Below are 15,973 nucleotides of genomic sequence, written 5' to 3'. Positions count from 1 at the left end.
ACGTGACATCATGTGTCAACAACGTCATCTACGGGTTCTCAAGGCAACACAAGAGATGTTGATTAATTCTTTGATATTAAATGAGAATGACAAAAGTAAGACTAAGTACATTATGTTCTGCCAACATATGAAAGAGGAGTATTGTTAGTGTATGGAGTATGAATTAGGATTTATGCCATGTAATAAGTACTGATAGCGGTGCTCAGTATCGGCAAGTAGCTAAAGGTTCATACTCGTACTGGTCCTTTAAGAAAGTGGCAGTGGTGAATCGCGACGAAAAGACGCCAAGATCATGTTGGCTGAAACTTCTCACCGACTTTGAAGAGGTGATCCCAGACGGCCACAAACTGTTTCCAGAAAGGCAGGTAGGGCCACACAGACTTGGGGAAGAGGACGACGATCATAGACAGACGAAACATTTCCCCCACCGAGGAGATGAACTTGTGCGTCTCCTCGGGCACCGTCACCTCCATGCTGCCCATTCGAGTCTCGAACAAGACCGAGCAGATGCCTGGAATGAAAACCACAAGCACTGGACCACGAGGCACCTCATAATCTCATCTCTTTGGCAGTTTTTACAAGCAATTGACCTAATAACTTTCCAATGCAATCAAATATTTGAGCCAAAATCCAAATAACTTTTGCCCAACAAGGTAATGAGTAGCATTTTGAAAAGGAAGGTTTGCTTAGCAAAAACAGGTTTTCTATCTCAATTATGGCTTAAATGCAAGTATGATTTTTTACATTGTTGCCAAGATTTTACCTTATTGGCTTCATTATATTCACATTTTTAATCAATAATACATCATCACTTACTACAGCTCAAGACTGCTTAACATTTTCACAAAATGTTTCTAAGAAATATTTGACATGAATCGTCACGACTTTTACTTTTGACAGACTTGAAAAATGGCTGTAAATCTCTGGCACTGCAATGAATTTGTTTAAATCTTACGCGCAAGACAAGAACTGTTCTGTGTCAACAGGTATTTATGAATACGAGCAGATGGAAATCACTTGCGGGGTTCCTCAAGGCTCCATCCTTGGACCTCTTTAATTTCACATCTACATGCTTCCTGTAGCTCAGATTATTGAACGTTACAACATCTGCTATGATAATTACACAGAAGACACATTGCTCTGTATACCGTTTGCCCCCTTCCTCATTTTACCACACTTAAATGTTTCAGATCATCAAACAAACTGAAACATTAGTCAAAGATAATACAAGTAAACCATACCAACAGTAAACATGGTGGTGGCAGTGTGACAGTCTGGGCGGTTCTGCTGCTTCAACACCTGGAAGACTTGCTGTGATAAACAGAAGTATGAATCCTGGCGTCTACCAAAATACCCTGAAGGAGAATGTCTGGCCAGCTATTCATGACCTCAAGCTGAAGAGAACTTGGTTCACAGCAGGACAATGATCCAGAACACACCAGCAAGTCCACCAGTGAATGGCTGAAGAAAAACTAAATGTAGACTTTGGAGTGGCCTCGTCAAAGTCCTGACCTCAATCCTACTGAATTGCTGTGGCAGGACCTTAAAAAGGCACTTCAAACACTGTAATCTGGCTGAATTACAACAATTCTGCAAACATGACTGGTCAAAGTTCCTCCACAGCAAGTTATAAAAGACTCACTGCAAGTTATCACAAACACTTGATTGCAATAGTTGCTGCTAAGGGTTTCCCAAGCAGTTATTAGGTTTAGGGAGCAAACACTTTTCCACTCCACCGTATCAGTGTCAATGAGTGACCACAGCCACTTGTACCTGCTGAGCAAGTGCAGAAATGACCTTTCCATTTGATTTTATTTAACCTTTATCTAACCAGGAACCCTGTTGAGATCGAGATCCCTTTTACAAAGCCAAGAGATCCACAAAATTAAGATCAGATTTAACACATTCCGTTAAAATCATAATTACCAGAGACAAATCTAAAAGAGAAAATGCAGATTTTGTAAAACAGATTGCTATAAAGTGCAACAGCTTATAATACATTTCAAGGTGCGTAACAAATTAAATTAAAGAGATATGTGTCAGCACTTTCTACAAGTTAACAGAAAAAAATTAGAAGTGACTGTTTTTGGGTAAATACATTTTACTGATTACCTTTATCTTAGTCTCCAGGTTTATTCTGTATTCTCCTTTTCATGCCTTTTTATTCACTTTGTTTAACTAGAATAGAATAACTTTATTGTCATTGTCACCAGTACAAGGAGATTTCTTAAAAGTGCCACCATATATATAAAATCAATCAAAACTTACAAAATAAAATGTTTCTTCATTGCCTTTTTTTTAATGTATTTCCTTTTGTCTCAATGTTCCATTAATACATTTGCTCTGCCTTCACAATCACACATTTCAAATCGTCTAATGGACAGTGTGAAATTAATTTTCTTTTCATTTGAACTTTTTTCATTCACAAAAAAAATGGCGAGTGAACGAGTGACTGTGTTTACACCATCTGATCTACAGTCGTCTGTGACGCCACTTCACCCAACGCCATGATGTCACCACGAACACATGCCGGCGTGTTGAGAACGGTGGTGAGGAAGAAGCAGCAGAGTAATCCATGCCACAGATTTGTAATTCATGATGCCTCGTCTCCAAGATCACAGTTTGTTTGGAACTTTTGCGGGAAAATCGAGATTTATTTCCCAAATGATTGATAACTTGAATGATAACTGCTGCCCTCAACATTTGTTGGTGCCAACTGGTGACAAAGGTAAATCAGTTTGTTTGGTGTGTTTTTGGAATAAAGTTTGAAGAGCGACTGCGAGGCAACGTCGTATCGCTGACGTCCTCAGAGCTTCAACTTCTGTAGGAATTCACCCACAGTCAAAGAACGGCGTCCATCTTTCTGTCCTTCTCGGGGAAGTTCATGTGAATGTGCCACTTGTTCTCCCGCTCACCTTCGAAGGCAAACTTGTAGAGTTCTCCGGTGAGATCGTGGACCATCACGCCCTGCCCGCCGGTCTCCCGCAGCCAGGCCAGTCTGTGGACGAAGTCCGTCACCACCTGGTTGATGGTGTCGCTGTAGGAAGACACGTGTTTGGGCTTCAACATCCGGGGGTTCAAGATGCTCCGGATACGCAGCCACTTCTCACCCATCCTGGAATCAAACATGAAGACATTTCCCAAATCAATAGGCGCATGTCTGCGTGTGTGTGTGTGTGTGTGTGTCCTGAGTATGCACACAAGTTTGTTGTTTTGTTTATTCCTTTAACAAACAGAGATATTTACTGTCCATATGTAACTATTATTACCAAATACTTTACTGCCCTGTACCTGAAAAATTACTTAAATACAGCTGGAAATGATCTGTACTTCAAAACTAGCTCACTCTATTTCATATTCCTGAACTTAAACTGTGGCATCTGCTTTGATTTTAAGATTTCAAATATAATTTCAAAGATACCAATACTTTAACATACGTTCCAATATTATAAAGAACAACACAATAAACCTTGAACTATTTCATTTCACTTGTAGTAAATGTAACAGTTTGGCTTTTGTACATTTTGTACATTTGTACAAGTGACAGAGCTCAGGTGTGTCAAACACTGTGATGACAGGATGCGAGGTTGAGAGACTCAAACATAAGCTCACAACAAGCAGAACGAGGAGTCCGACCAGAACGGCGGAATACTGACAGAAAACTACAATTACACAAAGTCAAATATGCTTCAAGAGGCTTTTTAAACATGGTCAAACATCATTTGAATTTTGGCGTCTTTATACTTGCCTTCTTTGCTTAAGAACACATTGTAATAGGACGCGTGTTGTATTTACTTTGTAAAACTTTTCACTTTTTAATGACTTCTTTTAACTCTGTAGACAGAAGTTTGTTTCAACTCTTCATATTCCACTTAAGTATTTTGAAAAAGGAGCCATAGAAGAATATTTCAAGACATTTAGAGACATCCTTAAAAAAAACACACACAAAAATCCCAACAAAATGTTATTCTTAAGTAACACAAATCTGATGGAAAGTGTCCAGCAAACTCAAATTGCATCGTATTTTCCAACAAAAGTTCTCAATAAGCTAAAATTCTCACTGGATGTCTTCAAACATCTTTCACAATATCCTGGTCTGACCTGCTATGACAAAAAAACATTTATTTTCCTCCCTAAAGTGGACATACATTGTTATATAGCCCACTAAGATGCAAGTTTTACTTAAAACTACCGTTTGTAAAAAGAATATTGAGCTATTATCTCCTGTCTCTCTCTCTCTGTGTGTGTGTGTGTGTGTGTGTGTGTGTGTGTGTGTGTGTGTGTGTGTGTGTGTGTGTGTGTGTGTGTGTGTGTGTGTGGCTCTCTCTCTACTATACTAATATATTACAGTATATTATTGTCACTTAGTTCATGTAATAATTTTACAACTTTGTATCCACAAATATTAAAATCCTCAAAGTGGTGGACCTGCACTCTAGCTAAACCCAGACTTAAGTTAGACGTTTATTAATTAATTAAATAAATCTTAGTTTTTATTAAATTGCTGATCTTGGAGAGACACAGTTTCATGCTAAATGAACGTTATAAAACTAGTCTTTTAATTTAAATATAGTCTGTGTTGAGTCGACATTAATTACGTGGTTTTCCCTAAATAAAAATCCCTTACAAGCTTCAGTAGGAAAACAATGTGATTAATCGCAATTAAATACTTTTTTCTGCAATTAATTACAGAAAATTGTGAAATTAATCTCCCCCTTGAACTGCAACCTTATCGTGGTGGTGGAGTTTGAGCACCCAAATGACCCTCGGGTCATTCAAGAGGTCATTGTTGGGGGGCTTGCCCCCCCAGTAGGGTCTCCCAAGGCAAACAGGTCCGAGGCGACGGGTCAGACTAAAAGCAGTTCAAAAGACCCCTATGAACACACACAAGAGGAGCACGGAGACGTCGTCCGGTTTGGCGCAGCCGGGGCCACACCCTGGAGCCAGGCCCGGGGTGGAGGCTCGCACGCGAGCGCCTGGTGGCCGGGTTGTTGCCCGCGGGACTCGGCCGGGCTCAGCCCGAAGGGACGACGCGGGCCCCTCTTCCTCATCCTCCTGTGGACCCACCACCCACAGAGGCTGCCGTAGGGGTCGGGTGCAGTGTGGATTGGGTGGCAGTCGACGGCAGGGGCCTCGACGACCCGATCCCCGGACACGGACTCTGGCTTTTGGGACATGGAATGTGACCTCGCTGGGGGGGAAGGAGCCCGAGCTTGTGAGGGAGGCTGAGAGATACCGTCTAGATATAGTCGGGCTCACCTCCACTCACAGCTTGGACTCTGGAACCCAGCACCTCGACAGGGGCTGGATACTCCACTGCTCTGGAGTTGCCCGCGGTGTAAGGCGGCGGGCTGGAGTGAGCTTGCTTATTGCCCCACAGCTCAGCCGCCATGTGTTGGAGTTCTGTGGCCGCAGGGTCTCTGGCGCCTGTCATGGCGGCAATACCCGAACCCGGTGGTGGAAACCGGAAGTAAGGGATGCCGTCAAGCTGAAGAAGGAGTCCTACCAGGCACTGTTAGCTCATAGGACTCCCGAGGCAATCGACAGGTACCGGCAGGCCAAGCGAGCTGCAGCCCGGGCTGTGGTGGAGGCAAAAACTCGGGTCTGGGAGGAGTTCGCAGAGGCCATGGAGGAGGACTTTCGGTCGGCCTCGAGGAAATTCTGGCAAACTGTCCGGCGCCTCAGGCGGGGGAAGCAGTTCTCCACCAACACTGTTTACAGTGGAAGTGGGGAGCTGTTGACCTCAACTGGGGACATTGTTGGGCGGTGGAAGGAATACTTCGAGGACCTCCTCAATCCCACCACCACGTCTTCCATTGAGGAAGCAGAGACTGGGTTCTCAGAGGTGGACTCGTCCATTTCCCAAGCTGAAGTCACCGAGGTTGTTGTGAAGCTCCTCGGTGGCAAGGCACCGGGAGTGGATGAGATTCGCCCAGAGTTCCTTAAGTCTCTGGACGTGCAGGGACTGTCGTGGCTGACTCGTCTCTGCAACATCGTGTGGCGGGCGGGGACAGTACCTCTGGACTGGCAAACTGGGGTGGTGGTCCCTCTCTTCAAGAAGGGGGATCGGAGGGTGTGTTCCAACTACAGAGGGATCACACTCCTCAGCCTCCCCGGGAAAGTCTATTCCAGGGTACTGGAGAGGAGGGTCCGGCCGTTAGTCGAACCTCGGATCCAAGAGGAACAATGCGGTTTTCGTCCTGGTCGTGGAACACTGGACCAGCTCTATACCCTCCACCAGGTGCTTGGGGGTTCGTGGGAGTTCGCCCAACCAGTCCACATGTGTTTTGTGGATCTGGAGAAGGCGTTCGACCGCGTCCCCCGAGATGTCCTGTGGGGGGTGCTCCGGGAGTATGGAGTCCGTGGTCCCTTGTTGAGGGCTGTTCGGTCTTTGTATTCCCGGAGCAGGAGTCTGGTTCGCATTGCCGGCAGTAAGTCGGACCTGTTTCCTGTGCACGTTGGCCTCCGGCAGGGGTGTCCTTTATCACCGGTTCTGTTCATCATATATATGGACAGAATTTCTAGGCACAGCCGGGGGCCGGAGGGGGTCCAGTTTGGGGACCACAGGATCTCATCTCTGCTATTTGCGGATGATGTGGTTCTGTTGGCCCCATCAAGCCTGGATCTCCAGCGTGCACTGACACGGTTCGCAGCAGAGTGTGAAGCAGCTGGGATGAGGATCAGCACCTCTAAACCCGAGGCCATGGTTCTTGACCGGAAAAAGGTGGCTTGCCCCCTCCAGGTCGGTGGAGCACCCTTGTCCCAGGTGGAGGATTTCAAGTATCTTGGGGTTTTGTTCACGAGTGGGAGGAAGATGGAGCGTGAGATCGACAGGCGGATCGGTGCAGCGTCTGCAGTTATGCGGACGTTGTATCGGTCCGTCGTGGTGAAGAAGGAGCTGAGCCAAAAAGCGAAGCTCTCGATTTACCGGTCGATCTTCGTTCCTACCCTCACCTATGGTCATGAACTATGGGTCATGACCGAAAGAACGAGATCCCGGATACAAGCGGCTGAAATGAGCTTCCTCCGTAGGGTGGCTGGGCGTACCCTTAGAGATAGGGTGAGGAGCTCAGTCACCCTTAGAGATAGGGTGAGGAGCTCAGTCACCCTTAGAGATAGGGTGAGGAGCTCAGTCACCCTTAGAGATAGGGGGAGGAGCTCAGTCACCCTTAGAGATAGGGGGAGGAGCTCAGTCACCCTTAGAGATAGGGTGAGGAGCTCAGTCACCCTTAGAGATAGGGTGAGGAGCTCAGTCACCCTTAGAGATAGGGGGAGGAGCTCAGTCACCAGGGAGGAGCTCGGAGTAGAGCCGCTGCTCCTCCACATCGAGAGGAGCCAGCTGAGGTGGCTCGGGCATCTATTTCGGATGCCCCCCGGACGCCTCCCTAGGGAGGTGTTCCGGGCATGTCCCTCCGGTAGGAGGCCTCGGGGCAGACCCAGGACACGCTGGAGGGACTATGTCTCTCGGCTGGCCTGGGAACACCTTGGGGTGCCACCGGAGGAGCTGGAGGAAGTGTCTGGAGCGAGGGAAGTCTGGGCAACTCGGCTCAGACTGCTGCCTCCGCGACCCGGCCCCGGATAAGCGGTAGCCAATGGATGGATGGATGGATGTGAAATTAATTAGTAATTTTTTTTTTAAACGATTGACAGCACAAATTTTTATATGCCTGTAAAAATACAATACTTCTATCCAAATAAGGCTTTAAAACAAAATGTTTTAATAAATATTGATGTTGTAAATGTAATGCAGGCAAATTCAAAATGCGTAAAAGTTTCAAGTCATCAGTTGCATAGACCTTGTGATGAAAACATACAACTTGTGAAGAAAATTATTAGGATTGTTCATCTGCATATTAAATTGCAACCTACATTCAGGCAAAATAAATACTGCCAAACACTAATAACGTGACTAAATGAGACCAAATAACATTATATAATTTTGTCTAAACTAAAATGGAGACATTTCAGCAGTTTTTATTTTGTAAATCACATTTACTCAACATTCTTCTCCTATACAATTAATTATCGTCATCGTTAAATGACCAGCATTTACGTTGTGTCTCATTTTCATCACGTGATAAAGGTTCATTGACGATGACACGATGACTTATGAAGTTTCATTGACATTAATAGCGAGGTATATTTTTTGCCCATATAACAACTTTTAACTTGTTTAAAGAAATGGGGTATTTTTTTGGTTGAATGGCGAATAAATATTTATAATGGTGGAAATAAAGATGTAAATATAATTTTTTTTAAAACAGAGGACCTATAGTTGAACCTTGAGGAACTCCTTGAGCCTGAAAAACATTAGACACCATTTTGTTCATTAAAAATATATAGCTGAACATTTGAAAGGAGAAATATTTTGAGAATAAGTTGGTTCAGAAATCCAGATTACTTTTCTACTGTAAAAAATACCATCAGTTTGAGATGCTGTGAAATTGGTAAACAAAATTTTTTTAAATGGAAATCTTTAAAATTGCATGCAGATGTGTGAGCGGGGGTGCACTCACTCCGTCAGGGGTCCGTGGGCCTGCTTCCTGAGCTCCCTGTAACCCCTCCAGTGGGGCATGTCGGTCCGGACCGGGTGCTTCCCCTCCTGCCTCAGGACCTGCTCGATCAACTCGGCGCTGGCCACGTTCACCACCACCATGGGGCCGTATTTGGATTTCCACAGGGGACCGTAGAGCTTACTGTGTTCGACCTCACAGCAAACGATGCGAGATGGCGAGTTATTATGAAAAGTGATTAACGCATTCAGTCAACTGACAGATGGATCGTCCTTCTTATCCCTGAGACTGCGGTGTCAAACATCAGGCCGTGGGTCAAAACCAGCCCGCAAAGAGGTTCCAATCCGGACAAACCACCGGTTTTTTTTTCTCAATACATTTCTTAAGAGTAGCAACGCAACATGACACTGAGACTTGAACTGAGATATTTGTGATGCTGCCATGAAAACTAGCAAACTAGCATGAGCCTCCAAGTCACTGTCAGGGTTGTAAAAACACCCAGAATGCAACAGCTATAAGGGACGCATTTATATATGATATTTCACCAAAAGATTTCATTAAAACTGCCTTAATGTTGACATTCTGGCCATTTTCTGGAGAAATTGTTTAATTTTGTGAAAAAAAATTCAGCATTTTATCATTTTATCCATCTGTGAGATTATCAAAGGATTATCTTATCTCATCTTACTCTACACCATGACAATGAAAATCTTTAAAAAGTTTACATTTAAAGGTCATTATAGCGCTATTTTCCTGGTCGGACTCACTCAACATGAAATTCAGCTAAATATGGCGCCTGAACTAAAATGTCTATTTGTTATTGACTGATTTGAAGCATGGAGTGTTAATAGTTCTGGATTCACTTTGAGAAAGTCCACTTGTAGAGTTTGCGTGTTCTATTTACCAAAAAAAACACGAATTGAGCTGCACAGATTTAGACATAAAACAAAATCCCCACCCAGACCTGCTCTGTGGTTTTCTGGTACTGATGTATGTGGAGGTACTGTGTGCATATGCACCTTTATATACAACACGTGCATAGATGCAAATGCAGTCCTATGCAAACAACAGCAGGGCAACTCACAGTGCCCCCAGGAGACAACTCATCCACGAATGAGATTTCAGAATTCTTTTGAGAAAATACATTCTGTATAATGTACTATTACATAATATCATTTCTAATTGATATTTTATATATTTTCATATCTCTAGCATACGTCCATACATATTTAGTATATCATATGGCTTTGTTTACCATCTCTTAATGGCAAACATGTGCATGCAAATACGTTTTGAGGACTTATTTTGATGAAATGCTGGAAAGTGTTGCTGGATAGAGTTGGAAGCTGCATATAAATATCCTGAAGCCAAAATAAGCAAAAAAAAATATTTACATACTTTGTAAGACCCGATCAGTATTAGAACACAATTCACTCAACGTATTATATAACTCCCTCATTCTTCCATATCTGAGTTATGGTGTGGAAATATATACAAAACAAACATTGATCCAATTTTTTTTTTTTTTTTTTACTTCAACTTGATTTGAGTCGAATGGTCTTCTGATTAATATTATGCTTCAACAAATCCTCTGTTTGCCACATCAAAGATGCTAAAAATACACAATATTCTAATCTCCGGGGAACAATAAAATAAAGATCTGAAAAGTGAAAATGCAAGATGGCCGCCCAGTGAATGGCTGGGGGGTTCATCTTGGTGGGCCCACTGGAGCGCAGCAGCAGAACACTGCCAGACAAGGCTGCTTTTCAGAAAGTCAAAATACACGCCACACTCCACACTCCACACTCCACACTCCACACTCCACACTCCACACTCCACACTCCACACTCCACACTCCACACTCCACACTCCAAAATACCTGCAGGATGAGGTTGCTGGAATTCAAGTGAGAGGACACGAGTGGTGCTTCAGTCGTTGGGTGTAAAGACCCGGAGAGACAAAATGTCAAGCCATGCAAAGAGGACGCCAACAGTTCATAACTAAGGGCCAATCCCAATTCTATTCGTACCCCTACGCCAGTGGTTCTCAACCTTTTTTCAGTGATGTACCCCCTGTGAACATTTTTTGAATTCAAGTACCCCCTAATCAGAGCATTTTTGGTTGAAAAAAAAGAGATAAAGAAATGGTAAATGGTCTAGATTTATATAGCGCCTTCTAACCACACTGAGTGCAGTCCCAAAGCGCTTTACATATCAGCTCATTCACCCATTCACGCTCACATTCACACACCAATGGGACAGAGCTGCCATACAAGGCGCTAGTCGACCACTGGGAGCAATTTAGGGTTTAGTGCCTTGCCCAAGGACACTTCGACACATAGACCGGTGTAGACTGGGATCGAACCTCCGACCTCTCACTCCGAAGACGACCACTCTACCACCTGAGCCACGGAAGTACAATACAGCACTATGTCATCGGTTCTTGAACTATTTGGAAAAAAGATATAAAAATAACTAAAAACTTGTTGAAAAATAAACAAGTGATTCAATTTTTAAATAAAGATTTCTACACATAGAAGTAATCATCAACTTAAAGTGCCCTCTTTGGGGATTGTAATAGAGATCCATCTGGATTCATGAACTTAATTCTAAACATTTCTTCTCAAAAAAAGAAATCTTTAACATCAATCTTCATGGAACATGTCCACAAACAATCTAGCTGTCAACACTGAATATTGCATTGTTGCATTTCTTTTCACAGTTCTTTTTGACAGACATTTTAGTGAGAAACCTGAGCTTGTGCTTCACTGAGGATCTTTGTCAGTCTTGGTGGCAGGGAGGCAACTGCTGTGATCAAGCTCTTCTCCGCGCAGAGTCGGTTTCTTTGCTTTGATTTGATCACAGTCATTGCAGAGAAGGAGGACTTGCATAAATATGTGGAGGCAAAGGGTAATAGCTGCTCCAAAGCTTTCTGCCCCAGGTCAGGGTGCTCCTGCTTCACAAACACCCAGAACTGTGTGAGTGTGGAGGTGGAAAACTTCATCTGGAAGCCACGGTCAGATGACACTTCCAGGAGTTTTTCCTGATAAGTGACAGGTAGCTTGCTTCTGGTAGCTTCAGACAATAGAAACGGATTTCTCACCCAATCCAGCTGTGCAGATTTCTCCTCCATGTCAGGAAAGTAGGAATGAAAATCTTGAATCAAGTTGGTCAAATGACCCATGATGACGGACTTGACTGGAGCTCTGTCCACATCCTCATTTGTGAGAAAATCACCCACCTGAGGAAAGCAGGTGAAATTTCCCTGAGCACAGGCCGTTTTCCACAGCTTAGCTTTCTTCTGAAGACCACCCACCTTGTCATAAAGGTTTAAAATGTTGGTGTCCTTGCCCTGTAGGGACATATTCAGTTCATTCAGTTTGCCGAAAATAACTGCCAGATATCATAACTTAGCAAGCCAGTCCGTGTCCTGGAACAAGGTGGCGTGGGGGGAATGGTGATCAATCAGAAAGGTGTGTACCTCGGAACGTAATTCCAACAGCCGGTGTAGTATTTTCCCTCGGGAGAGCCGGCGCACGTCTGTGTGCAGCAGCAGTTGCGTGTGTTCAGCTCCCATATTTTCACAGAGGCGACGAAACAGACGTGAATTAAGTGGCCTTGACTTTATAAAGTTGATGACTTTGACGCTGTCGTTTAAAACGTCATGAAGCACAGGGCTAATTTTCCTGGACGCCAATGCCTCCCTGTGTATGACACAGTGAGTCCACTTCACGTCGGGGTTTTCTTTTTTAGCGCGTGCAATCAGTCCTCTCACGCTGCCCGTCATTGACGCTGCTGCATCTGTGCAGATGCTGCTACAGGACTTCCAGCTGATGCTATTCTCAGAGAAGAAGGTGTTGACAATGTCAAAAATGTCCTCTCCTGTTGTTCTCCCCTTTAATGTTTTACAAAAAAGTATGTGCTCATAAATATCGTCAGTATCGATGTATCTGGCAAAACCTACAAGTTGTGCATTTCCACTAATATCTGTGGATTCATCCAGCTGGAGGGAAAATGAGTCGCTAAGTTTTCCAACAACTTGCTCAACAATGTCTTTTCCCATTTTATCTACTCTCCGGCAAACAGAGTCATTTGATAAAGGCACATTCTTTATTTTCTCGGCTGCGTTTTTATCCAGCATTGTCTCGGCCAGCCCTGCAGCGGCTGGAAGTATCAGATCTTCAGCGATAGTGAACGGCTTTTTGGCTTTAGCAACAAGCAAAGACACCGCGTAAGAAGCCTCCAGGGCTTTGGCTGATGTTGTGGAGGCCTTCCGCATCGTGTCTTGAGATGACCTGAATTCATTTAGTCTCCTCTTAAAAAAATCAGGTGGCTTACCGACATGGCAAGCGTGTTTTGTCCGGAGATGCCGCTGTTAGCTAACATTTCTCCACAGAAAAAACACAATGCCTTGGGGGGGGGTTACAACTCGAAGCCGCAAATCCCATTAACACATATTCTTCGGAATACTGTCTGAATTTTGCCGGCTCTGGTTTGGCCTTCTTTGGCACATGTTCCTCCGTGTTTTCAGCTGGATTACTGCTACGCTTTAACCAAGCCTCCATTGTTTTCTACATCGATAGTTGATTGACAGTTGGTGCCGTGTGGCACCGCCAGGTAGGGTCAAACCATCATGGCATGGGGGAAACTCTGGGTTTATGGTAATGAATGGAATAGCCTATTACTTGATATGATGTTCAGTTTATGAACTTACATTCATATTTTGTTGAAGTATTATTCAATAAATATATTAATAAAGGATTTTTGAATTGTTGCTATTTTTAGAATATTTTAGAAAAATCTCACGTACCCCTTGGCATACCTTCAAGTACCCCCAGGGGTACGCGTACCCCCATTTGAGAACCACTGCCCTACGCCTACCCATTAGCCCTCTGCCTACCCCTCAGCCCTCCACCTCCAAAATGAGGGCAAAGGCAGTTTCAGCCCTTAGACTTGGGACACCCCCTCTCCCTCTGCTCAGCCCCACCCCTCTTGCTCCGTCTCATAGTTGTGATGTCATAATACGGCGCCGTTATATCACCAGCGCTGAACCACGGATGTTTGTTGATTTTCCAGCAGGAGCATCGTCATGCCGTCCCAAATTCAACGTGTTGCAGTAGCTTGGCTGCTTTGTTTCGTTTTCCGCCTTTCCACATCAAGGCGAAGAAATAGACGGAGACATGGATTACTTCAGTTTTTGCGCTGTATTTGGACTTCAGAAATATTTCCTCATTCACCATGCGAAAGCGGAGGAGCTTCCTTGTTTGCTCGGGGGTCCCTGTTTTCAAAACACCCATATTAGAAGACTTTGGAACTCTGCAGTGTAATAATAAAATGTTATAAACACGGTCTCTACCAAACAAATACACACGGAAGCTCCATACGGCAGACGGCGGCGCTACTGCCGTTCTTACTAGTATAAAACAAAACAGGTTTATATAACTTTAGAAGCGTATATATGTGAAATGTGAGTCCTTCGGCGCCATGTCCTCCTTCCCCTCTGTTTAAAGTGTGCATCTGTATACGCTTCGTTTCAAGGGGTGAATAGCCCTTCCCCTTACCCCTCTGACTCTGCGCAATAGTGAAATGGGACACCCCTCAGACTCTCGTGACCGAGCATTTCAAAGGGGTAGGGGTAAGATGAAGGGCTAAGGGGGAGCATTGGGACGCAGCCTAACGCATGAATTTGTGAAGAAGCTGTGCATTTTCACTCAGAAAATGGGTCGCTGACTTTCCGAACGTCAGGTCCTCATGGTGTGGAGTTGTGAAGCTCATGGAGTCTTATGAGATCAGGACTGCTGCAGTTTGACTGCGAATCCTAATGTCTGATTCCACATCCCGGTTATACGACTCTGAATTGACCAAGTCAGACTCGAGGACTTACTGGTTACTTCGCCACTTGAAACCAAGTCTGACATCAACTTCAACAAAGATGGGCTGGTTGATTTGATTGCGTTGGCCTGTGTTAACGCTGCTGGGTCATAATTGGCACTGTTGTATTGACTGACTGTGTCTCCTGCTTGACCAGAGAATCAATTTTAGCCTTATCTGTATCAGCCAGCTGGAACTACCTTAAGACTTTTCACAAATCACAGTAAAGTATTATGGAAGCACAGCCTTGTACCTGCACGACAATGACGTCCTTATTCATGTAGTCTGTCAACATGCTAAACACGTCTCATGTCTCGTGGACAAAGATGGCCACTAAAATCAGAGGACAGAGAATGAAGTTGAAGTCTACTTCACAACCTGGACCCGTCAGTGGTCATGCGCTCACTGATTAGCTTCAGAGCAACTTCCTGCATGACACCAGTTGGCAGATCAACATATTTTCATAAAATTGTTGTAGCAACACACCTGGTGCCTACAATCAGTGGCAGGTCGGTCAGAAACACAAGCGAGATGCAACTTCACCCTTCTGGCTACATCATCATTTTGTTGCTCAACTACATCAACATCACATCTTTCATCATCGGGAGCAGGTTTGTTCTTTCACCAACATGATCCCACCTTTCTGGGCATTTCTCATCCACTGGCAAACAAATATTACCACAGAACAGGAGAAGTGGTGGGAACTCTGGCCCCCTCACGAGGACGAGCACTGATGGGAACTCTGGCCCCCCCCATCATGAGCCTTTCTCTTAAAAACCAAAACACTCTGAGCAAAAACCATGTTTGCATCGTAACTCCTATAGAAGTTATAGTTGGTCGAGTCATTTCAAAGTTCAGCTGGCAGCCATCTTGGATTTATGCTAATTTAAAAATGTCATTCATTCCCTCTTGTCAATAATAGACTCCTTAGAGGATGAATCCATGGAATCATACACTTGTCACAATCACGAGGTTCACGAGAGAAGGCACTAAAGGCCCCTGCAAACTCCCCTTTTTGAAACCATAAGAACAAGACGAAGGTTCTGCAGTGACGTCAGCAAGCTGTTCAGCAGGACTGATCATACTCTGCAAGACGCTGGCGAACTCGCAGGCCACGCCCCTTGCAGCATGTGCCCATCTTGACCAGTCAAACATTTGGATGAGACAGCGATAGGGTGCGACAATGGTGGAGAGAGTCGTTTGAGTTGATGAGAGAGGAAGAGGAGGAAGAAAGACAGACGATCAAAGCTGAGGAGGGAGAAGAATTATTAAAATACGCTCCAGTGGAGGAAATGAAGAAGAGGTGACCACAAGACGCTGCTGAACTCGCAGGCCAGGCCCCCCACAACAGGCCACGCTCCCTCACAGCAGCCACACATCTGTGAAGCGGCATTTTCACTTTTCAGCTGCACAGTTTATTTCTCGCCTTCTGTGCTGTCAGAAATACATTTCTCTGAACGGTTTCAGTGATAGAAGAGAGAGTTTTTGTACGAGCGCCATGTTTGTCTGGTTTTAACTGCAGGAGCTGACCACTTTCAGTGATGCCTTCAGGTGCATCACGACATTTTAACAAGCTGCGGCGCTCAGACA

At 44.5% G+C, this 15,973-nt stretch overlaps 1 protein-coding gene across 1 annotated transcript in view; it reads right to left on the bottom strand.

The window, feature by feature from the left end:
- The window catches only part of cyp27a3 (cytochrome P450 family 27 subfamily A member 3), a gene marked incomplete at its 3' end in the record, with an annotated part of 29,215 nt that overhangs the window by 6,905 nt on the left and 6,337 nt on the right, over nt 1-15,973 (bottom strand). Inside the window, 3 exon segments of the mRNA XM_080498662.1 lie at nt 314-511; nt 2,916-3,115; nt 8,517-8,707. Of these exon segments, the coding sequence (XP_080354788.1) occupies nt 314-511; nt 2,916-3,115; nt 8,517-8,707 (589 nt within the window).

Source organism: Blennius ocellaris (assembly GCF_963422515.1).
Source record: "Blennius ocellaris genome assembly, chromosome: 6".
Lineage (NCBI taxonomy): Eukaryota > Metazoa > Chordata > Actinopteri > Blenniiformes > Blenniidae > Blennius > Blennius ocellaris.
Note: the sequence above shows the minus strand (reverse complement) of the source record. Positions and strands in the feature narration are given on the sequence as shown.